The 25100-nt window shown below is 40.1% G+C and overlaps 1 protein-coding gene across 1 annotated transcript; it reads left to right on the top strand.

The window, feature by feature from the left end:
- Positions 1-22086: 22086 nt before the first annotated feature.
- Positions 22087-24542, top strand: LOC120636760 (actin cytoskeleton-regulatory complex protein PAN1-like). The gene is given in 3 exon segments (XM_039908322.1): positions 22087-22091; positions 22410-23512; positions 23858-24542. Coding segments are annotated over 3 exon segments (1740 nt in total). The 3' UTR covers positions 24490-24542.
- Positions 24543-25100: the final 558 nt, after the last annotated feature.

Raw genomic sequence — 25100 nt, 5'->3', positions numbered from 1 at the left:
TAAATACTGTGATATAGCCAATTTGTAATTCCCTGTTATTTATTAATTTGTATGTTTGTATCGTTGTATTGTTAGTTGTGTGACTTTTAAACTCTAAACTTACTTACGAATTATTATAATGGCATTCAGAGCGTCAAATGCAACTAAATCTTCTAACGTGGCCAGTGTCAACGTTAAGCACGTTGACCCAGAAAACCGCAAGCGCCCTCCTGTCAAGGCACCCTCTAAAGACCTGCCCTTCTTGGCGAAGTCGGCCGCGGAAGGCCCCCTTGAGGAGCTGGCTACCACGGCAAACCAGCTCTTCCAGGAAGCCAAGACTCAGTTGGAGCAGTCTGGAAATATAAAAGCGACTATAAAAGAGACACTGATCGAGTGCCTTAGCGGCCTGTACACAATTGCGCTGAGACTCAACGACAAAGCACCGTGTCCAGTCGTTCAAACTGCTCCCGTCGCTGACTTTGCCAAGGAGGTCTTGGAAGAAATCAGAAAACAGAGTGATCTTGTAGTTGCGGCCAGAACTGATATGGGTGCCGTCAGAGAAACGGTCGAAAAACTCAACGACGACATTAACAAAAACACTTTAGGCGGCATCTCATATGCGGCAATGGCCGCAACCACCAAATCGGAGAAGACCTCTTTCTCCCAGCCTGAGCGGGTCCACTCGCTGATCGTATCTTCAGTTGACGCTCATGATACCAGTGACGATGTGATAGTGAAAATCAGAACTGCAGTGAGCGCAAAGATATCGGGCCTGCGGGTGGACCGGCTCAGGAAAGTGAGAGATCAAAAAGTGGTGTTGGGATGTCAGACCCAGGAAGAGCTGGCCAAGGTAGCAGATAAGCTCAGGTCTGGCAATCCAACACTACTAATAGAAGAGAAAGCAAATAAAGACCCGTTGATTATAATAAAAAATGTTCTTAGCTATAATACAGACGAAGACATAACGGGCGCTCTGAAAAACCAGAATGCACACCTGCTGGCGGGGATACCTGAAGGGAACTACAGGGCCGTGGTGCGGTATCGACGGAAAGCGAGAAACCCACTCGAATGCCACGCGGTCCTGCAGGTGTCCCCATCAGTGTGGCAAAACCTTACCCAGGCTGGCAAGGTGCACGTGGATTTGCAGAGGGTGCAGGTCGAAGACCAGTCTCCGTTAATCCAGTGCACACGATGTCTGTCTTACGGGCACGGTAGGAAACTCTGCACGGAAGCGGCAGACCAGTGCAGTCATTGTACTGGGCCGCACCTGAGGAGGGACTGCCCACACTGGATGGCAGGAGAAAAGGCTACGTGTCGCAATTGTCAGGCGGCCAAACTGGATAAACTGGACCACGACACCTTTGACAAAGAATGCCCAATCCGCAAAAAATGGGATAGGCTGGCCAGACTTAGTGTCGCCTACTGTTAAAGGCATCACTAGAGCAATAGCGCATGATATTAGCGACGGCAGAGCGGCGAGCTTTAACCAAGTTGCAACAAACCTCGAAATCAGTAAAATAGAACTAAAGAATAACAAACAAAATGTGAAAAGGAAAAAATTGAGCGGGTTTCATGAGAAACTCGAACAAATTTTAATTGAGCATAGAAAAGGAATAAACATATATTTCATCAAAATAGCCTATATAGAACCAAAAATTAACATTAATAAATTTAGGAAACATCACTTACCAATCTCAAACGTCAAGCTCGTCACGCCGAAACCGAAAGTCGCCACCGATGCGCTATATACACCTAAAATAAAAAGAAAAAAGATATGAATATTAATATAGGGTTACTAAGATAAGGGGTGTAAGTGGGTGTGGCTAGTACCAGTCAGCCTCCCAAATTGCCAACCTCACCTGCACGTGGTGCACCCTGCCGTTTAACCGACGAGGCTCTGGCGACCGACAAGTGGCGGTATAACCACTTCGAATTGGCTAGGCTGAACGCAGGCGCCCACACAGCAGGTATGCAAATGGCTCAAGACAGCCAGGCAATGCGAGCACACGTTCCACTTGCGATGCCGCCCGCGCCCCCGCCGCCCGTCTCGTTCGCGCCGACCGCTGCGCCCGCGCCGCCGCCCGTACATCAGCCCAGCCACTACGCGATGGAACGGTACCCGCCGCCCTACTACCCCAGGCATCAGTAGTTCTGCGAACTGGCGACTGCAATCGCGGCCTTCACCATACATGGTTGTCATACCGCCAATGCGAGAGAGTTCCCGTTTCTAATCCTGTCGGTCCTAAATTTGTTTGTGCATTCTAATAAAAACATAAATTTAATAACTAATATTGCCATCACTTCAAGCAACATTATTTTGAATAAAAGTTTTTTTATTACATTGACTTTGACATTTGCGTCCCTAAAATAAAAATTATAATTTCAGAGAATAATTACAGAAATATTAAAATCAATTAAATATGTTTAGTACCTGTATAAGATTGAGTATTTTGATGCGCCGCAAAAATGCTGTAGCTATATTATGGTGTATTGTGGTGGTATAGATAGTATGTTTGAAAGGTTAAAACCCTAAGTAATAAAGGTTAATATCATCCATCTGTAAAAAAATAATTTTTATGAAGACATTTTTTTACAAAGTTGTATAAACTTCCAAAAAAGTACATTGTCTCAAACATGTAGGACATACGATACTCGAAAACTAGCTATTTTTTTTGAAAATTGTGAATTTGCATTGTAAAAGTCATTTAATTTGAAAATTTACATTTGATATAAATACTTTGTTATTAAATTTATTATTAGCATACTTAAGTTAAGAATTTAATTTAATTTTAATGTTACTTTGATACTCAATAAGGAATAGTATATTATTTGCTTCCTTCCTGATTTTTTAATAACTATAGTACCAGCTAGGTATAGTACTAGACCAACAAAAACCCCATTTTTTCAATTAAAATTAGATTTTGTTACCTTACTTAATAATATAATGTTTGAATAAATATTCTCTGTCACTAAATACTGATTCATTGTCTACTGCTTTTTATTCATTGTCTATTGATTTACTATAAATAATTACTTTCTGTAGAAAAACAATTGTATTCATATTTTTCTGACCAACAAATAAAGTATTCTTAAGAAAAAAAAAAAAAAAAAAAAAAGTATGGCAGTTTTGTAGGGCCTATGAAGCCTCGGTTCAAGATTTATGTCTTTTTAGACCGTCTAAAATGTGCGAAATTCGCGTGCGCGCCGCTCTCGCGCGTGCGGGTGTCGTGCAGTCCAGTGAGGAGCACACGCTTATGTAAAAATTTAGTTAAAAAATTTAGAAACTCGGAAAATTTTCGGAAAAAGTCCAAAAATTTTCCAATGAAATTAATTATTTTCTTTTTGCAGGGTGGCGCAGAAGGCCAGAAATAACACCCCGACAGTGGACTCGTAAAAAGTCTCGACCAGGAGCGGCGGTAAGTGTGTTTAGCAGTCAAATTGTTGAATGAAATCACTCAAAGTATGGCAGTTTTGTAGGGCCTATGAAGCCTCGGTTCAAGATTAATGTCTTTTTAGACCGTCTAAAATGTGCGAAATTCGCGTGCGCGCCGCTCTCGCGCGTGCGGGTGTCGTGCAGTCCAGTGAGGAGCACACGCTTATGTGAAAATTTAGTTAAAAAATTTAGAAACTCGGAAAATTTTCGGAAAAAGTCCAAAAATTTTCCAATGAAATTAATTATTTTTCTTTTTGCAGGGTGGCGCAGAAGGCCAGAAATAACACCCCGACAGTGGACTCGTAAAAAGTCTCGACCAGGAGCGGGGGTAAGTGTGTTTAGCAGTCAAATTGTTGAATGAAATCACTCAAAGTATGGCAGTTTTGTAGGGCCTATGAAGCCTCGGTTCAAGATTAATGTCTTTTTAGACCGTCTAAAATGTGCGAAATTCGCGTGCGCGCCGCTCTCGCGCGTGCGGGTGTCGTGCAGTCCAGTGAGGAGCACACGCTTATGTGAAAATTTAGTTAAAAAATTTAGAAACTCGGAAAATTTTCGGAAAAAGTCCAAAAATTTTCCAATGAAATTAATTATTTTTCTTTTTGCAGGGTGGCGCAGAAGGCCAGAAATAACACCCCGACAGTGGACTCGTAAAAAGTCTCGACCAGGAGCGGCGGTAAGTGTGTTTAGCAGTCAAATTGTTGAATGAAATCACTCAAAGTATGGCAGTTTTGTAGGGCCTATGAAGCCTCGGTTCAAGATTAATGTCTTTTTAGACCGTCTAAAATGTGCTAAATTCGCGTGCGCGCCGCTCTCGCGCGTGCGGGTGTCGTGCAGTCCAGTGAGGAGCACACGCTTATGTGAAAATTTAGTTAAAAAATTTAGAAACTCGGAAAATTTTCGGAAAAAGTCCAAAAATTTTCCAATGAAATTAATTATTTTTCTTTTTGCAGGGTGGCGCAGAAGGCCAGAAATAACACCCCGACAGTGGACTCGTAAAAAGTCTCGACCAGTAGCGGCGGTAAGTGTGCTATCTTGGGTTAAACATGGACGTAAAACTAAATTGGTCGAAGCACATTGCAGATTTACGAGTAAGAGGTGCACAAACACTTGGTGCCCTCAGCCTAATCTTAAATCGAAAAAAGGAAACTTAGCGCGTCTACCAAGCTAAAAATTTATATTGTACTTGTCAGGCCAACAATAACTTATGCTTGCCCCATTTGGAGTAATACTTGTTCAACTAATTATAAATTATTACAAATTATCCAAAACAAAGCACTCAAAATAGCTTACAATACTCCATTTAAGAGATGTGTGTATTGCTGTAGTATATATATGTAAAGAAAGTATATTTCTTTAGTTTCAATATTGTATAATTTAAATTCTCCCGCGCTCCAAGCCGTCGGCAAAGCAGTTCAAAAGTTATGATAAAACAGTAACAAATATGGCAGTCAGAAAAAGACAATTTTGATGTGTCATTGTGCGTGACTTATAACGGATAACGGAATAAATCAAAAAACCATTTGTGAACTTACTTAAGAAATAAACTTTAAATGTCGTTTCTTTGTTTTTACAGGTAGGAGTGATTTACATATTTGTCTCAAAATTGAATTGTAGCGTAATGTAATAAAAATAACGAAATAAATCTTTGTTTTTACAGAGCAACACATTTAAGTTGTTTCAGTTGACGAAATCATACGAAGTAAACTAAAAACCTATTATAAAACGACATTTTTGTTTATTAACGTCAATTGGAAATGGAGAAACTTCGTTTTGAATTTACACTGACGCCTGGGAATGATGGAAAATCGAACGTTTTTGCTATAACCTCAATAGCCACAAGTGATAACAAAGTGTACGCAATACCCGGAGAGTTACAACCAGTTAATCTTCATAAAGAAATATTGAAAACATCTGCGTATGTGAAAGTAAAAAATAGCATAAAAAAAGGCACCAGGTAAGAAGAGTCTGGATAACTTTGACAAAAGAGCTTGAAAAAGTTTATGTGGATGAGGACGGTAATTTACAATTTGGGGACCAATTTCTAGAAGAAATTTGCCAGGAAAAAGTTGCCGCTCTTACATCAGACACTGGTACATTGGAGAAGTTATTTGAAAAATTAGTAGAAAATACGCAGGTGAGTAAAACTCAGAGCTTGAAACATGTTGCTGAGAAGTTTGTGATAGAAAAATTTACAAGTAAAAATTCCAATGCAAACCAGTGGATTGACATTTTTGAAAAAGAATGCATACGCTTTGATGTGAAAACAGATGAACAAAAAATTGAAATACTCAGATTGTTTATGGATAAAAGTTGTGCTGATTGGTATAGCTCAATGATCATAAAATTAACCGTCAACTCTGAATGGTCAATGTAGAGAAACAAATTCTGTGAATCATTTGCGAACAAGGGATGGAACCCAGTCACATATGCACTATTATTTAAATACAAAGAAGGTTCATTGTTAGATTATGCCATGAGAAAGGAAAAACTTTTGTTGGAAATGAGAAGAACAATTGACATAGGCACATTGTTGGATCTTATCGCAGCTGGTTTACCAGAGTTTATTCTTAATAGAATTGATAGAGAAGCATTACTTGATACAGTGGATTTATTCAATGAAGTGAGTAAATTTGAACACATGGTAAATAAGAGAAATTTTGTGGCTAAGGGAAAATATGGAAACCCTAGAGCACAGACTAAAAATGAAGATAAAATTCCTTGCAAAATTTGTGAAAAATTAAATAAAGGAAATCGGTACCACTCTGGGAGTTCATGTTGGTTTCGAACAAAAGAGGACGACAAATGGAAAAAAATGCTATCAAACATGTTAACAATTCGGTGATTGAAGCTGAGTTAAATGAAACCGACCAAAAAAACGAATAGCAACACCACTAATTAATGTAAAATTATTATTAAATGATAAAGTACAAATAAATGGAATTTATGATTCCGGCTCAAATGTTTCTCTGATTAACTCAAAGTTACTTAAACTAAAAGGAAAAAGAAACAGTTCAAATGAAGCTAATTTAGTAACAATTAATGGTATTAAAAAGACAAGTGGTTTGACAACTTTAAAAATAAAAATCTTTGAATTGGAAAAAGATGTTGATGTATACATAATTGATGAAAAAAACTTTAAATATGAATTTTTGATTGGATTATACATAATTAAAAGTTTTAAGCTTATTCAAAATGAAGACTTATCAATAACACAAAAACACTGTGTTAATACGGAAAATGAAAAAACTGAATTTTTTTTTACCAATATTAGAACAAATACAGTATTACAAGAAATACAAAAAAATAATAGCATTTGGTCGAATTACAAAATAAATTTGAATGAGCATGTTAACAAACAAGATTTCAAATTAATGATAGAGCACTTAAATCAGTATCAAAAAAATAAAATAGATAGACTAATAAGCAAATATAAATCCGTTTTTGCAAAGGACAAATATGATGTTGGTTCGGTTGATGGATATGAAGCGAGGATAGACTTATTAGTCGATAAATATTGTAGTAAGAGGCCTTATAGATGCACTATAGAAGATAAAAAAGAAATAGAAAAACTAATAGCAAAATTACTGGATACTAAACTTATAGAAGAGTCCTATAGTCCATTTGCTGCGCCTGTAACATTGGCATTTAAAAAAGAGGAGAACAGAAAGTCCAGGCTATGCATAGACTTCAGGGATTTAAATAAAATAGTAGTGCCTCAAGCTCAACCATTTCCCTTAATTGAAGATTTAATGATGAAAACGAGAATGCAAATTTTTTTCAACATTAGACATAAATTCAGCATTTTGGTCTATCCCTTTACGAATCGAAGATCGAAAAAAGACGGGATTCGTTACACAGGATGGACATTTTCAATGGACATGCCTTCCATTTGGGTTAAAGACCTCACCAGCAATTTTTCAGAGAATATTAAGTAATATATTGAGAAAGTATAAACTAATAGATTTCACAGTTAATTTCATTGATGATATACTCATTTATTCCGAAACTTTCGATGAACACATTGGTCATCTAACACAGTTATTAGATGCAATCAAAACAGAAGGCTTCAGGCTAAAATTTTACCAAATGCACCTTTGCATCAGACTCTGTCAAATACCTGGGTCACATAATTCAGAATAATTCTGTAAAACCACTTAAAGATAACCTGATTTCAATAAAAGATTTCCCAGTTCCAAAAACACAAAAAAATTACGAGTATATAGAAAAAAGAGCAATAATACTAGAACCATTGCATAATTTACTAAGGAAGAATCAAAAATGTGTTTGGTCAGATAAATGCCAAACAGCATTTGAAATGATAAAAAACTTGCTATGCTCACAACCAGTTCTAGAAATATATGATCAGGACTTACCAATAAACATCTATACTGATGCTTCTTTAGAAGGTATTGGGGCTATTTTAAAACAAACACAACCGGATGGTAAAGAAAATCCGGTTGCATATTTTTCAAAAAAATTAAATAAAGCACAAAAGAAAAAGAAAGCAATATACTTAGAATGCTTAGCTATCAAGGAAGCGGTGAGATACTGGCAACACTGGTTGATAGGTAAAACTTTTACAGTTTATTCAGACCACAAACCACTTGGAAACATGAATCTGAAATGTAGGGCTGATGAAGAGCTTGGTGATTTAACATATTATCTTTCACAATATGATTTTAAAATAAAATATGCACCAGGAAAACAGAATTTGGAAGCGGATTGCCTGAGCAGAAATCCGGTATTGGAGTCCAATGAAAATACAGATGAACAATTAAAAGTTGTGAACTTAATTAAACTTGAAGATATCATAAAAGATCAAAAAAATTACGAAGAAATACAAAACAAAAAAAGCAAATTAATTGAACGATGCAACGTCTTCTTCAAAATGGGTAAAAAACGAAAAAAAATAATTCTTTCTGAACAATTTAGCTAATTGTTGAAAAACGTGCATGATAAATTTTGCCATATTGGAATTGGACAAATGCAGAAGACAATTAGTCCACACTATGCAGCTAAAAATTTGATGAAGAACATCAAAAAAGTTTGTAGTAGTTGTGAAATTTGTAATCAAGAGGACAAGATAAATTTGGATTTATGTCTCAGCTTGGCCCAGCCACGAAACCCTTTCAAATAATCTCTATAGACACGATTGGAGGCTTTGGAGGTTCCAGATCAACAAAAAGATATCTTCATTTGGTTCATCCACCCTACAGTCCTGACCTGGCTCCCAGTGATTATTATCTCTTTCCAAAAATGAAAAAAGAACTTCGGGGGAAGAAGTTCTCAAGCGATGAAGAAGTGAAGGAAGCAGTTTCAGCTTATTTTTCAGACAAAGAAAAAACATTTTTTTTTCGAGGGTATACATAAGCTAATTGAAAGATCTGAAAAATGTATTAGGGTTGCAGGAGAATATATTGAAAAGGAAAAATAAACTTGTATTTTTATTTCCACGTCTTACCCCCGATGCCGCGAACTTAAAAACGCCCCCTCGTAGATACGAGTATCTGAGCGGTCATGGAAATAATTTAGCTTGGTTACCAGGAACTAAATTTCTAGGTGTGGGTACATCATTGGGAAAATTAAAACTATTTGATACAAGAACTCATAAAACAGCGCAATATTTCAGTTTACATACAGCTTATAAAACAATTAGCTTTTCATCCTAAAAATAAATGTTTAGTGACTGCAAGTAAAGATGGCACTTTGAAGGTCGTGGATTTAACCATGGGAAAAGCTTTATATTCTTTAGATCTAATGCTGCAAAGAATGCTGTTACTTATTCTAAGAGTGGTGCATTTATAGCTGCGGCTACTTCAGACCGATTGGTTGGTATATGGAAAACATAATTCAAATAGAATCTTGATTTAAAAGCTAGAAAAATATGAATTGTTATGATATTTCTTTCTACTTATACACATCAACAGAAATTAAGGGGTTTATTCCACTTGCATATATAGAAGTTTCGGAGGGATGGGCTTCGTCAGCATTGGTCTGCAACCCGTCTAGGAGAAGGAAAACTCAAAAATCAAACCAGGAATGGTTACTCTGTTAGGCGCGCATGGGTCCAACCTGTCTAAGCGGCAGTCACCTGCAGCCGACCTGGTTCCACATATATCGACTTATCGTTCCTGTGGGTCAGACCAGCTAGGCCGAGAGGGTGGTGTAGGTCTTGGGCAACCCTACATCTCCTCAATATCGTCCCAGGCGATGCACTGTCTGTGAAGAGGACACTTCACACGTGAGAGCTAGCTTTCGCGGAAACAACACGGAGAGTGGCAGTTACCAGTTATAAGTCCGCATGAATAGGCGTAAGTGTGGACGCTAGGGGTCATTCTCGACAGTGAGAGAGTCCATTGTAGACTCATCGATCAGTTACCAGCTCAAGCTAGGCAGCCCCCGGCCAATTGGGTACTGATCCGTCTCGGTGCGAGTCTGTTCTTTTGAGGTGTGGAGAACACTGGCTTATAGCCAGATAACTAGCGCCGTTATCTGTTACACCTGCATTCACGAAAATAAAACCTACTATTACCCGACTATCTATGCGTCTTGCGACGCGGAACGTCCGTACATTGAGGACAGGTCTCCCAAACACCTGTGGAGGCTTAGGTAACGTACAAGACCTACGTAAAACCGCTGTAATTGATCTTGAGTTAAAGAGGCTCAACATAGCAGTAACAGCTTTACAAGAAACACGAATTCCCGACGAAGGCTCCATTAGAGAATCTCACTACACTTTTTTTTGAGAGGGAAAGAGGAATCTGCCAAACGTGAGCATGGTGTCGGTTTTGCAATAAGAAACGACCTTTTGCCATCGCTGGAGACCACTCGTGGTATATCAAAAATATGACCAAAAGCCATCATCATCATAATGAAAGCCATCATCGTTGAAAAGTTTTTCAACGATGATGGCTTTGATTTGATTATCACTCAGACGAACTTGTATGCGGAACAGGAACGGATAAAGAATTGGAGTCCTGTCGACAAAGCAGAAATTCGTGCTTTTTTGGGCATTTTTATTATAATGGGATATCACATTCTGCCCCAAATAGATTTGTATTGGTCAACAGACCCTGGCTTTAGAGTAAACGAAGTTGCTGATGTTATGACGGTAAAACGTTTCAAGAAAATATTACAGGCACTTCATTTGAATAATAACAGAGAACAACCCGAAAGAGGAAGTCCCGATTTTGACAAATTGTATAAACTTAGACCTCTCATATCATTACTCAATGATGCATTTCAAAATAATGCCACCAACTCATCATCACAGAGCATCGATGAGAGCATGATCCTCTTCAAAGGTAGATCCAGCTTGAAGCAGTATATGCCGTTGAAACCTATAAAAAGGGGATATAAAGTGTGGTGTTGCTGCGACAGCAGCACAGGGTATCTATATAATTTCGAAATTTATACAGGTAAAACGGGACAAGGAACAGAATAGCGCTTAGGTGCTAATGTTGTAAAAAGATTGTCAATCAAATTGTCAGAGAAAGGTTTCAAGAAACACATCACCTTCGATAATTTTTTTTGCGACTGGTCACTCATGCAGTATTTATATGAAAAAAATATATTTGCAAGTGGAACGGTTAGAAGAAATAGAGCAGTTTTACCTAGTATAATAAAAAGAACTGGCAGGAACAAGAGTTTGAAGTTGAAAAAAGGCGAGTTCAAGTGGAGAACTAAACAAGACGTAGCTTTTACTGTATGGCAGGATACCAAAGAGGTTTTGTTACTAACCAATGCTTTTCATCCCAAAGAAGGAATGACTACAGTTCAAAGAACTCAACAAGTTGGCACTAAGCTGACAGTGAAATGCCCAAGGGTAGTGAAAGAATACACAATAAGAATGGGAGGTGTCGACCTATTTGATAAGACAAGAACACATATTCTATCGGACGAAGAAGCAAACGCTGGTGGCTGCGGATATTCTACTTTTTGGTTGATGCAAGCTTGACAAATGCTTTCATTTTATATTCCAAAACACCAAGGGTACACAAGCTTACCAATTTAGAATTTCGGGTGGCTCTTGCAAGAGGACTTATTGGTGGTTATAGTAGCAGAAAAAGAAAGTCGAGCGTGGGCACCTACGTTTCCAAGAAATTACGATGTGATACAGACAATTACCAAAAAAGTATCAAATTCAAATTCAAATTCAAAATTTCTTTATTCATGTAGGCCTATCACAGGCACTTATGAAGCGTTCATACATAATTGTTTACATAATTGTAACGGGATGGTGATAACTTCGTTCGCCAACTTAAATCTAAAGCTACGAGGGTTCCAAACGCGCCCTGGTCTAAGAAGAGCCCACAACAAACTTAGCCGGGTAAATTTATTTTTTTGTTATCACCATCTTCCAGTAAATTTAAATTAAGCTATGAAGCTAGAGCAATTCACACCCAAGCTTTTTTATCGTTAAAATAATCCTTAATGTTATAATAGGATTTTTCTGTAAGCTTACGTTTTATATAAACTTTGAACTTATTGAGAGACAACTCAAAGATTTTATTTGGTAATTTGTTATAAAATAATATACAATTGCCCTTGAATGAATTTGCAATTTTGTGTAGCCTAGTAAACTGCACAACGAGTTTATTTTTGCTTCTAATATTTATATTGTTACAGTGCATTTTCTTTTTAAATTTTGATATATTTTTATGGACATAAATTAAATTTTCATATATGTACTGACTATGCACCGTCATTATTTTAACTTCTTTAAATTTATCCCTTAATGACTCTCTTGGGCCCATTTTATATATCGCACGAACAGCCCTTTTCTGCGGGACGAAAATAGAATCTATATCAGCAGCATTACCCCATAATAAAATGCCATAGGACATAATGCTGTGAAAATAACTAAAATAAACAAGCCTAGCAGTTTCTATGTTTGTCATATGACGAATCTTTTTTTACCGCGTATGCTGCAGAACTAAGTCTGTTCGCTAAATTATTTATATGTGGGCCCCATTGAAGCTTAGCATCTAAAGTTATTCCTAAAAAGATTGTCGTATCCACCAAATCCAACTCCTCATTATTAAGTTGTACAATGGTTTTTACTTGTTTAACATTCGGTAGTGTGAATTTAATACTCTTCGTTTTTTTTCCGTTAAGAGCTAAGTTATTAGCCTCAAACCATTGTACTACTTTAGCGAGACATATGTTTACATCGTCAAGATTTTTTTCACGACGTTTAATTTTAAACATCAATGATGTATCATCAGCAAACAATACTATCCCGTGATTGTCCTCAGCTAGGTAAGGAAGGTCATTCATGTAAATGAGGAATAGGAAGGGTCCTAATATAGATCCCTGGGGGACACCAATTTGCACAAATGACCCGTTAGACCGCTTTCCGTTCACGTCAACTTTTTGAATTCTATCATTAAGATAGGAAATCATTAAATCTAGAGCTATGCCCCGAATTCCATAGTGGTGTAGTTTCCTGATTAATGTTTCATGTTGTACACAATCGAAAGCCTTGGACAAGTCACAGAAGACGCCAAGTGCGTCCCGTGACTTCTCCCAGGCTTCAAATATATTTTTTACTAACTCAACACCAGCATCGGTTGTTGAGCGACCCCGTGTAAAACCAAATTGCTGCCCGTGCAATAAATCGTTCTTATTAAAAAAGTGAAGTAATTGATTTAATATAAGTTTTTCAAAGATTTTACTGAGAGTAGGTAGTACAGATATTGGTCTAAAGTTAGAGGGGTCGGTAGTACTACCCGATTTGAACAACGGAACTAGTTTGCTATGTTTCATTAAATCAGGAAACACACCACAGTCTATACAATTATTAAATATGAATGATAGGTCAGGTGCAATTATATCAATCAAAGACTTTACAACGTTAACGGAAATGCCCCACAAGTCATTTGTTTTCTTATTATTTAATAATTTAAATGCCTTAATAACGTCTGAGCTGCTAACGTGTCTGAACTTAAAAGTATCGTTACATTCAGGCACATTAAACTTCAAAAAAGAGAGAGCGGTGTCCGGTGATGATTTCAACGATTTTGTTGTGGAGACAGGAATGTTGGTGAAGAACGTTTCAAAAGCAGTTGCAACCTCGAAAGCTGACGTTATTGACTTGTTATCTACATCAAGTTTGATGTCATTAGTTCGAGGTGTTACTCTTCCTGTCTCCTGATTAATTATATTCCAAGTTGTTTTTATAACATTACTGCTATTTTTTTTTTTTTTTATCAACGCTGTGCCTTAAGAAGTGCGATTCCAAAATGTAGGTGTGCATATGCCAGCAGTCATGGAGACCTACCGGCGCTGGAAGCTCTGCAGCACAAAGACGAGCGACAAACGAAGCAAAATAAAATGCGATAAATGTAATGTCCCGCTTTGCATTACACCGTGTTTTGCACAATACCATACTGTAAGCACATGAGTAGTTGACGGGCAGTGGAGATATTTTTCCCACCAAATTTCCACAATTTTCCTAATTAGTTTTCCAATTTTTTTTAATGCCATTTTTTTTAAATAAATAAAAATATGCCAAAACTATAAACAAAAGTTGTTTTATTCTTCTGGATAGTTCTGCCTTATAAAGGGTTAAATGTACAGAGATGCTCCCATCTTCTAAATGTTTGAAGAAAAGTCGGAATGAACTTGCTTACTGTTGCAACTGCAATGAGGATCATCCGGCAAACTACAGTAAATGCAAAGTCAGACTAGCTTACTTGGAACGTATTCAGCAGAATAATTATGTACGGAAGCCACCTCAACTAATACATATGTCTAAACCTTTATAGAAAACTAGAACCTGGGCCAATGTTGCCGCATCTACTACAACTGATGGAGGAGCAACGGAAGCAGAAATAACACACTTCAAAAACCCGATATTACCCAAAATGTCTCAACCCATCCAAGATGATGTGGCAACCAAGGAAATGTTCGATATATTATCAATATTAAGAATACTTAAAACACAATTTACTTGTTGCAAATCTCCATTAGAGAAGGTTATGCTAGTATTAACTCACCTCAGTCAGTATATATAGTAAGAAGGAAGTTCGCATACTTTCATGGAACGCCGACGGTCTACGTGGTAAAATACATGAACTACTCGATTTGGCAGTGCATGTTGTATCTGTTGATATATTATTTATATGCGTTTACTTGCTATCGACAAGATAAGCATCCCAGTGGCCGTGGTCAGGGTGTTGCTATCTTAATTAAAAGCAATATAAAACAATCCCTGATTACCGTTCCTATCACTAAAAATATTGAAGCAATTGGCATTAGCATTAAGTTATAAGGTGTTGAACATATTTTAGTGTCTGCTTACCAGTCCCCTAACTTACCGCTTCTTCAGTATGATCTTGATATTTTATTAAATCTTGGCCCCCATGTACTCATCTCCGGTGACTTCAATGTTAATAATGACTATTGTCAAAGCAGCTACACAAATACCCGAGGCAGAGTCTTGTTTCATCATATGCTGCATAACTACTACAATATTCTAGCTCCTGATAGTCCCACACAGGTGAATTATTCATCCGATTATAAAACTACTAAACCCGATTTGGTCCTGTCACATAATATTGTAAACATTAGTGAAGTCCAGGTAGTAGTAGCACTCTCATCAAATCATTACCCTATTAGCTATAGTATAGGAGGCAACCTACACCGCAATAAGATAGCTCGTTATTACCTGTATAACGATGCCAACTGAGGTGACTATCGTAATTGGTTGGATGAAAATATTAACATGTCATTCAAGAACCTTTTCCTCTGTAAATGAAATTGATCTTGCCATAGACCATTTGCAAAGAACCATTATTCGTGCGAGAGACTGCACAGTCCCTATGGGTACATATAAGACCAATAACGTTACTAAGTTGCCCCGACATGTTAGACAACTGATAAGTTACAAAAATTCGCGTCGCGTTGATAATTGTCTTACTAAAGGAGCTCTAAAAAAATTTGTTCGCCGTCTAATAAATCGTTTTTGTAGCTTGAATGAAGTGGTAACTAAGAACATTTCTGATAACAAATGGAATAAAACATTTTCAAAGATTGAAAACCCAAGAGTCGAGGAGTGGCGCGTATCTAGATCTCTGAAACCCAAGCGAATTACAATACCCCCCCTTAAGTATCCGGATGGAACCTTGACATCCAATGCAATTCCCTTCATTATATTTAAAGTTACAGTATTTCTAATCTGTCACATCCTGTTCGACCAGCGGAAGTGCGTACTATTTTAAAAACGCTTAAAACCCGTAAATCACCTGGGCACGATGATATCGTGAACACTCTTTTAAAGAATTTTTCACAGAAGGATGTTGTTCTCGTTACAAAAATTTTCAATGGTTGCCTGTATATAGGTTACTTTCAGAGCGCCTGGAAAACTGCTAAAATAATCGCACTAAAAAAAACCGGGCAAAGATGACTCAGTACCAACTAACTACAGACCCATTAGCTTACTTCCGTCTTTAGGCAAATTATTTGAAAAAATTGTGTACAATCGCCTACGCGCAGTTTCTGAGCACTTACTAATTAATGAGCAATTTGGTTTTCGCCAATCGCATTCAACTGCTCATCAGCTGGCTCGGGTTTGTGAACATATAACTCATAACCTCAATCTTCACCAATCTACTGGTATGGTCTTACTTGACATTGAAAAAGCTTTTGACAGCGTCTGGCACGAGGGCTTTCTTCACAAACTGGTGGTTCTTAACATACTCGTACCCTCACCATTGATAAAACTTGTCAAGTCCTATCTACGGGATCGTAAGTTTAGGGTTTATATTGGTGAGAGCGAATCATTGTGTCGGACAATGCCAGCTGGCGTCCCTCAGGGATCTATTTTAGGTCCATATTTGTTTCTGTTATATTTAAATGAAATCCCAAGACAACCTAGAACAAATTTAGCCTGTTTTGCGGATGACACGGCATCTTATACATCTTCTGATGATATTGATAATTTGTCGCTTACAATTATCCATCGATCGGCTTCACACCTTTTTTACTAAATGGAAGCTTAAGCTTAACGAAAGCAAGACTGAAGCCATTCTATTTACTCGGCATCGTGAACCTCCCTTAAGAACATTAGAACTTGCTGGTTATATAGCGTCAAATGGAGACGGTCCGTGCGCTATCTTGGGTTTTTTTTTTTTTTTTTAATTATTCTTCCTTTGGGAAAGAATAGCAGGACACCTCCGACATGGTGGTCGGAGACCTTGTAATTCCTGGTTAATTTTAGTATACCAACTTCTTTTAATTTAAAAATAGGATGTGATAAATAAATAGATAAGGGATGTAATAGTGATTTTTAAGGTTGTTTCATATAAAATAATGTTTTGATTATACGTATTATGAGTCGGGCTAAGTTTCAAATGAATAGTGTTAATTTGCCAATTTCTATTCATGTTTATTTCATATATTCTTATAATATACGGTAAACATAAATCTTTATTGTACATACTGTGTGTCATGATTTTAAGGTAGATAGTTGGATATTTATTAAATATTATTTTGGTATGTTTTAATGTAATGTGATTATATAGTTAATAATTTGGTAAATTTGTATATTGTTTATTTCCGATTTTATTGTATTGCTTTGTCTACTTATTTTATTATTATAATTATTTAAAGTTCCTAATTTTATCTAGTATTGCAAATATTAACCGTGTTATCTTAGTCATCACATCAACCGATAGACGTCCACTGCTGGACATAGGTCTTTTGTAGGGAGTTCCAAGTTCCACGATTCTGAGCCGCTTGGATCCAACGGCTACCTGCGACGCGCTTAATGTCGTCTGTCCACCTCGTTGGGGGTCGACCAACGCTGCGCTTACCAGTACGGGGCTGCCATTCCAGCACCTTGGGACCCCAACGTCCATCCTTTCTCCGAACTATGTGCCCGGCCCATTGCCACTTAAGCTTCGCGACTCGTTGAGCTATGTCGGTAACTTTGGTTCTTCTACGAATCTCCACATTTCTGATTCGATCGCGTAGAGATACTCCGAGCATAGCTCTCTCCATCGCCCGCTGAGTGACTCTAAGCCTTCTTATGAGGCCCATAGTTAACGACCATGTTTCAGAGCCATAGGTCATCACTGGCAACACGCACTGTTCGAAGACTTTCGTCTTCAGGCACTGAGGGATTTCTGACGAAAAGATGGCACGGAGTTTCCCGAACGCTGCCCATCCGACTTGGATTCGGCGGTTCACCTCCTTCTCGAAATTGGACCTACCTAACTGGATCGTGTGTCCTAGGTATACGTATTCGTCAACAATTTCGAGTGCAGTGTTCTCAACGATTACTGGTTGAAGCGGAACATGAGCATTAGACATAATCTTCGTCTTGCTCATGTTCATTCGTAGGCCAACCTGTTGAGAAGCTCTGCTGAGGCCATCGAGCATCGTATTTAGGTCTCCCAGAGTCTCTGCCATTATGACTACATCGTCGGCAAACCGAAGTTGAGTGATGTACTCGCCGTTAATGTTGATGCCAAGTCCGTTCCATTCCAGAAGCTTAAAGACGTCCTCCAACGCAGCGGTAAATAGTTTCGGGGAGATAACATCTCCCTGTCGCACGCCTCGCTGCAATTGGATTGGTCTCGTAGTCTGATCCTGTATACGAACTGACATAGTGGCGTTTTTGTACAAACACTGCAACACTTGGATATACCGGTAGTCAATTCGGCATCTCTGCAGTGACCTAAACACAGCCCAAGTTTCCACCGAATCAAAGGCTTTTTCATAGTCCACAAACGCTAAGCAAAGTGGCCGGTTATACTCTTCAGTCTTCTGTATAACCTGCCGCAGCGTATGAATGTGGTCTATGGTACTAAAGCCCTTACGGAAACCGGCTTGTTCGGGAGGCTGGAAGTCATCAAACCTACGAGCGAGACGATTCGTAATGACTCTCGAAAACAGCTTGTAGATATGACTCAGCAGCGAGATGGGTCTGTAATTCTTCAACAAGGTATTATCACCTTTTTTGTAGAACAGAACCACCACACTCCTGTGCCATGCCTCTGGCGTTGTGCCTTGGTGAATAACGGAATCAAACAATCGCTGAAGGACTTTCAGTATCGGTTTTCCACCTGCCTTCAGGAGTTCTGCCGTTATTCCGTCATCACCCGGCGCCTTGCCATTTTTAAGCTGCTTGAGAGCCACACTAATCTCGTATAGGCTGACGTCTGGGATATCTTCGGTATAATGTCGAGTTAATTTGGCTCTAGGATCCTTAGCCAAATCTTCAACAGGCGTCTGTACTGTGGTGTACAACTGTGCATAAAAGTTCTCAACCTCACCCAAGATCTCAGGTTTGGAAGAGACAAGACTACCATTATTGGTCTTCAGTCGCATCAACTGGCTCTGACCGATAGACAGATCTCTAGCGAACACTTTAGAGCCTCTGTTTTGCTCGATGGCATTTTTAATACGCTCTGTATTGAAGTGCCGCATATCACGAGTCTGTGATTTAGAGATCTGCCTATTAATCCGCCGGTAAGCGGACGCGTCTGCTATAGACTGTAGTCTCATCTCTTGCCTCTCCGTCATAAGCTTGAGTGTATTGGTTGAGAACCTATTGGCCTTGTTTCTACGGTGGGCCTTGTAGAATTTGGACCCGACTGTTTGGACAGTTTCCACCAGCCTGTTGTTCAAATCGTCCACAGTGTCGCAATCTGCTAGGCAACCGAACCGGTTCTGTAGTTCTAGTTGAAAGCTCTCGGGGTTTTGAATATGGGCACGAGTAGGCCGGAGTGTAGACTTCACCAGTCTGACTCTTTCAAGTTGAACGTTTATACTCAATGTGCCTCTTACCATACGGTGATCACTTCCGGTTTTAACCCTGTTGATCACAGAGACATCATTGAATACATGCCGTTTGGTCGACATGATGAAGTCGATCTCGTTTCTCGTGGAACCATCGGGGCTTATCCAGGTCCATTTCCTGTGTGGCCGCTTCTTGAAGAAGGAGTTCATCATATAAAGGCCCTCCTTCTCCATGAAGTCAGCCAACATTTGACCCCTGTGGTTCCGTTGCCCATACCCAAATTGCCCCACCCTCAACTCTGAACCAGTTCGCTCGCCAAGCTTCGCGTTGAAATCCCCCATCACAATATTGTAGTAGGTGTTCGAGGCATGTATGGCTTTTGAAATGTCCTCATACAAAACCTCTACATCCTCGTCTGGGTGTGCCGAAGTCGGCGCGTATACCTGTATGACCTTCAACGAATACCGTTTGGTAATTCTGAGTATAAGGTATGCTACCCTGCTCGACACACTTTCGACTTTTACAACATTGTTGACGAGAGACTTGTGGACGATAAACCCGACACCACCCTGTGACTGTTGGTCACCCTCCCGGTAGTAAAACAAGTTGCCGGATTCCAAGATTATCGAGTCCTCCCCCTCTCGCCGGACTTCAGACAATCCTATAATATCCCAGCGCAACTTGCTCACCACTTCTTCCAGCTCAATCACCTTTCCATCGGTCCTCAACGTGCGTGCGTTGTATGTTGCCAGGTCAAGTCGTCGGGGTTGGCAGCGGAATCTCTGCCGGAGATTCTTAACACCCCTTGCCCCGCCGTTACCATAACCGCTGCCAGAGCCAGGAATAGCGGGGCCGCCGGGAACTAGGGGCTGTGGTTTTTTTCTCCTTCCCATTAAAGATATGCCCGATAATGACCACGCTGGGCAGGCGGGTTGGTCATCGCAGGGCTAGACTGATCGCCCCGGCGTCGCTGCTGCCCGACACCGGTCTGTGCCATTTGTTCAGCCTAGCCAATTCGAAGTGGTTATACCGCCACTTGTCGGTCGCCAGAGCCTCGTCGGTTAAACGGCAGGGTGCACCACGTGCAGGTGAGGTTGGCAATTTGGGAGGCTGACTGGTACTAGCCACACCCACTTACACCCCTTATCTTAGTAACCCTATATTAATATTCATATCTTTTTTCTTTTTATTTTAGGTGTATATAGCGCATCGGTGGCGACTTTCGGTTTCGGCGTGACGAGCTTGACGTTTGAGATTGGTAAGTGATGTTTCCTAAATTTATTAATGTTAATTTTTGGTTCTATATAGGCTATTTTGATGAAATATATGTTTATTCCTTTTCTATGCTCAATTAAAATTTGTTCGAGTTTCTCATGAAACCCGCTCAATTTTTTCCTTTTCACATTTTGTTTGTTATTCTTTAGTTCTATTTTACTGATTTCGAGGTTTGTTGCAACTTGGTTAAAGCTCGCCGCTCTGCCGTCGCTAATATCATGCGCTATTGCTCTAGTGATGCCTTTAACAGTAGGCGACACTAAGTCTGGCCAGCCTATCCCATTTTTTGCGGATTGGGCATTCTTTGTCAAAGGTGTCGTGGTCCAGTTTATCCAGTTTGGCCGCCTGACAATTGCGACACGTAGCCTTTTCTCCTGCCATCCAGTGTGGGCAGTCCCTCCTCAGGTGCGGCCCAGTACAATGACTGCACTGGTCTGCCGCTTCCGTGCAGAGTTTCCTACCGTGCCCGTAAGACAGACATCGTGTGCACTGGATTAACGGAGACTGGTCTTCGACCTGCACCCTCTGCAAATCCACGTGCACCTTGCCAGCCTGGGTAAGGTTTTGCCACACTGATGGGGACACCTGCAGGACCGCGTGGCATTCGAGTGGGTTTCTCGCTTTCCGTCGATACCGCACCACGGCCCTGTAGTTCCCTTCAGGTATCCCCGCCAGCAGGTGTGCATTCTGGTTTTTCAGAGCGCCCGTTATGTCTTCGTCTGTATTATAGCTAAGAACATTTTTTATTATAATCAACGGGTCTTTATTTGCTTTCTCTTCTATTAGTAGTGTTGGATTGCCAGACCTGAGCTTATCTGCTACCTTGGCCAGCTCTTCCTGGGTCTGACATCCCAACACCACTTTTTGATCTCTCACTTTCCTGAGCCGGTCCACCCGCAGGCCCGATATCTTTGCGCTCACTGCAGTTCTGATTTTCACTATCACATCGTCACTGGTATCATGAGCGTCAACTGAAGATACGATCAGCGAGTGGACCCGCTCAGGCTGGGAGAAAGAGGTCTTCTCCGATTTGGTGGTTGCGGCCATTGCCGCATATGAGATGCCGCCTAAAGTGTTTTTGTTAATGTCGTCGTTGAGTTTTTCGACCGTTTCTCTGACGGCACCCATATCAGTTCTGGCCGCAACTACAAGATCACTCTGTTTTCTGATTTCTTCCAAGACCTCCTTGGCAAAGTCAGCGACGGGAGCAGTTTGAACGACTGGACACGGTGCTTTGTCGTTGAGTCTCAGCGCAATTGTGTACAGGCCGCTAAGGCACTCGATCAGTGTCTCTTTTATAGTCGCTTTTATATTTCCAGACTGCTCCAACTGAGTCTTGGCTTCCTGGAAGAGCTGGTTTGCCGTGGTAGCCAGCTCCTCAAGGGGGCCTTCCGCGGCCGACTTCGCCAAGAAGGGCAGGTCTTTAGAGGGTGCCTTGACAGGAGGGCGCTTGCGGTTTTCTGGGTCAACGTGCTTAACGTTGACACTGGCCACGTTAGAAGATTTAGTTGCATTTGACGCTCTGAATGCCATTATAATAATTCGTAAGTAAGTTTAGAGTTTAAAAGTCACACAACTAACAATACAACGATACAAACATACAAATTAATAAATAACAGGGAATTACAAATTGGCTATATCACAGTATTTAATGTGGTCCTTCACTATTCTAACCTAATTAGAATTATTGGGAGGTGTAAATTGCCTGCCAATGGTCGATAATTTTGTAATTTTTATTGATTAAAATTTGTCAAGAGCTTCAGTCAGTAAGATAATAAGCGGACTGAAGTTCCTCTAATGTTGTTATTTTTGGGGGTGTAAAGTGCCCCAAGTCATGTAACAATTGGTAATTGTTATGTTTGGGCTGTGTATAGAGCAACCCAAACTGTCACTAGTAAATTGCCTGGGAGCAATACCGAGATATGTCAAATAAACTTTTTGCCGGTCTCTTTAAGTTCTTTATGTCAAATAAAGTTTCTGCCGGGACTTTATATGGGGGCAGTGTAACAAGGGTGCACGGTGCAAGTACCGCCACGAGCTTGTGTTCGAGGTTATGAAAAAGACTTTGAAGTTCTGTCACGACTTTCAAAATTCGGCTGGATGTTCTCGCGAACTGTGTACATATCTGCACGCCACTAAGGAGGAGCAGAGTTTGTTCAAATCTACCGGGCAACTGCCGCGGGTTTTAGCGGAGCGTCACGCCAACATGTCTGCAGCCGCAGCTGAGACTATCCCCCAGATTGCATTATACATACAAGAGAGTTACGCGGGCCCACCTCCGCCGCCACCGCCACCACCTTTGCCGGCTGTGTCTGCGCCGGCTAGTGTTGCCCCCGCTGCAGCGTTCCCGCGACCGCCCGTCGTGTCGGTTGCGCCAATCGCCCCGCGTCCCGTGATGCCTATTGGACAACCACCGCTGCCGCCGCCGCCGCCGCCGCCGCCACCGACGGTTCCAACTACTTCAGTTCGGTAGCAGGCGCCTGTATTTACAGCACCCCCTCCAACGGCACCTTTTACAATGGCCCATCCACCTCCACCTATACCGGTATATGATTCCAGTAAACCACCACCGCCAATAATGCCAGCGCACGCTCAAATAAAAAGTAGCGAACCTACGAAAAGGAAAGCCTCGAATGACGATTCAAATGTGCGAATCAAAATGAAAAAGGGAGAGGATGAAACAATTGCAGACCAGCTGTGTGAAAATTGTGTGCAAAGGGAACTAAGGATCGATGCGATAAAAAAACAATTAGAAGCTATTAATGAAGAGGAGGAATATGGGACTCTTGATTATAAAAAAAAGATTGAGGAGTACCAGAACTTGAAAGAAATATTGAAGTCACTAATCAGCACTGATTTGTTTCAAAAGTTCGTTGAAGAAAATGTAGAGGGAATCTCTCAAAATCAATCCAATAATAATACTATATTTGATCAAGAACCGTTCAATGCAGGAATCCCTCAAAATCAATCCAATAATACTATATTTGATGAAGAACCGTCAAATGCAGGTGTTTCAACCGTGCCTAATCAATTTTTATTACAACTCATGGAATACATGATGGGCGACGCCAAGGGCGGCAATTTGGGAGCACATAAAAATCAATCCAATAATACTATGTTCAATCCAGCTGCGTTAGCGTCAGGAGCACATAAAAATCAATCCAATAATACTATGTTCAATCCAGCTGCGTTAGCGTCAGGAACCTCTCAAAATCAATCCAATAATGCTTTGTACAATCAAGCAGCGTTGGCGTCAGGAGCACATAAAAATCAATCCAATAATACTATGTACAATCCAGCTGCGTTAGCGTCAGGAACCTCTCAAAATCAATCCAATAATACTATGTACAATCATGGAGCGTTAGCGTCCGGAGCCCATAAAAATCAATCCAATAATACTATGTTCAGTCAAGCAGCGTTAGCGTCAGTCACGGCACAACAAAAGAGCTTTGATGAATCACTTATTCAAGCTTTATCTTCTTTGGCTGGAGAAAGTAATCCTGTCAAAATAAAACACAATAATAAAAATAACGCATCTCCTGAGATATTGCAAACGTTTTTGGACATTTTACAACAAATTAATTCAACTGACGAAACAGCGCCTGCAGAAGTGAACCTAGATACAAGCAACAACGCAAGCTCAAATAATAGTAACATAAGTGACTCCCAACAATACTCGAATAGGCAAGATATACCCGTGTCATCAGTGAGTTCGAGTAGGTTCCCACCGCCGACTGCGCACGGAGTTGCGACATCTCCGGCGTTCTTGCAACCTCAAGTTGCGCCCGCGCCGCCGCCTTACCAGCACTATCAGCCAATGCCGCCAGCAGGGCTTTACTACCCTTCACCCTTCGCAGGCGCCCACACAGCAGGTATGCAAATGGCTCAAGACAGCCAGGCAATGCGAGCACACGTTCCACTTGCGATGCCGCCCGCGCCCCCGCCGCCCGTCTCGTTCGCGCCGACCGCTGCGCCCGCGCCGCCGCCCGTACATCAGCCCAGCCACTACGCGATGGAACGGTACCCGCCGCCCTACTACCCCAGGCATCAGTAGTTCTGCGAACTGGCGACTGCAATCGCGGCCTTCACCATACATGGTCGTCATACCGCCAATGCGAGAGAGTTCCCGTTTCTAATCCTGTCGGTCCTAAATTTGTTTGTGCATTCTAATAAAAACATAAATTTAATAACTAATATTGCCATCACTTCAAGCAACATTATTTTGAATAAAAGTTTTTTTATTACATTGACTTTGACATTTGCGTCCCTAAAATAAAAATTATAATTTCAGAGAATAATTACAGAAATATTAAAATCAATTAAATATGTTTAGTACCTGTATAAGATTGAGTCTTTTGATGCGCCGCAAAAATGCTGTAGCTATATTATGGTGTATTGTGGTGGTATAGACAGTATGTTTGAAAGGTTAAAACCCTAAGTAATAAAGGTTAATATCATCCATCTGTAAAAAATAATTTTTATGAAGACATTTTTTTACCAAGTTGTATAAACTTCCAAAAAATACATAATTTGCATTGTCTCAAACATGTAGGACATACGATACTCGAAAACTAGCTATTTTTTTTGAAAATTGTGTATTTGCATTGTAAAAGTCATTTAATTTGAAAATTTACATTTGATATAAATACTTTGTTATTAAATTTA

Source organism: Pararge aegeria (assembly GCF_905163445.1).
Source record: "Pararge aegeria chromosome W unlocalized genomic scaffold, ilParAegt1.1 SUPER_W_unloc_1, whole genome shotgun sequence".
Classification (NCBI taxonomy): Eukaryota; Metazoa; Arthropoda; class Insecta; order Lepidoptera; family Nymphalidae; genus Pararge; species Pararge aegeria.
The sequence above is the reverse complement of the archived record's forward strand: the minus strand, read 5'-3'. Positions and strand labels throughout refer to the sequence as shown.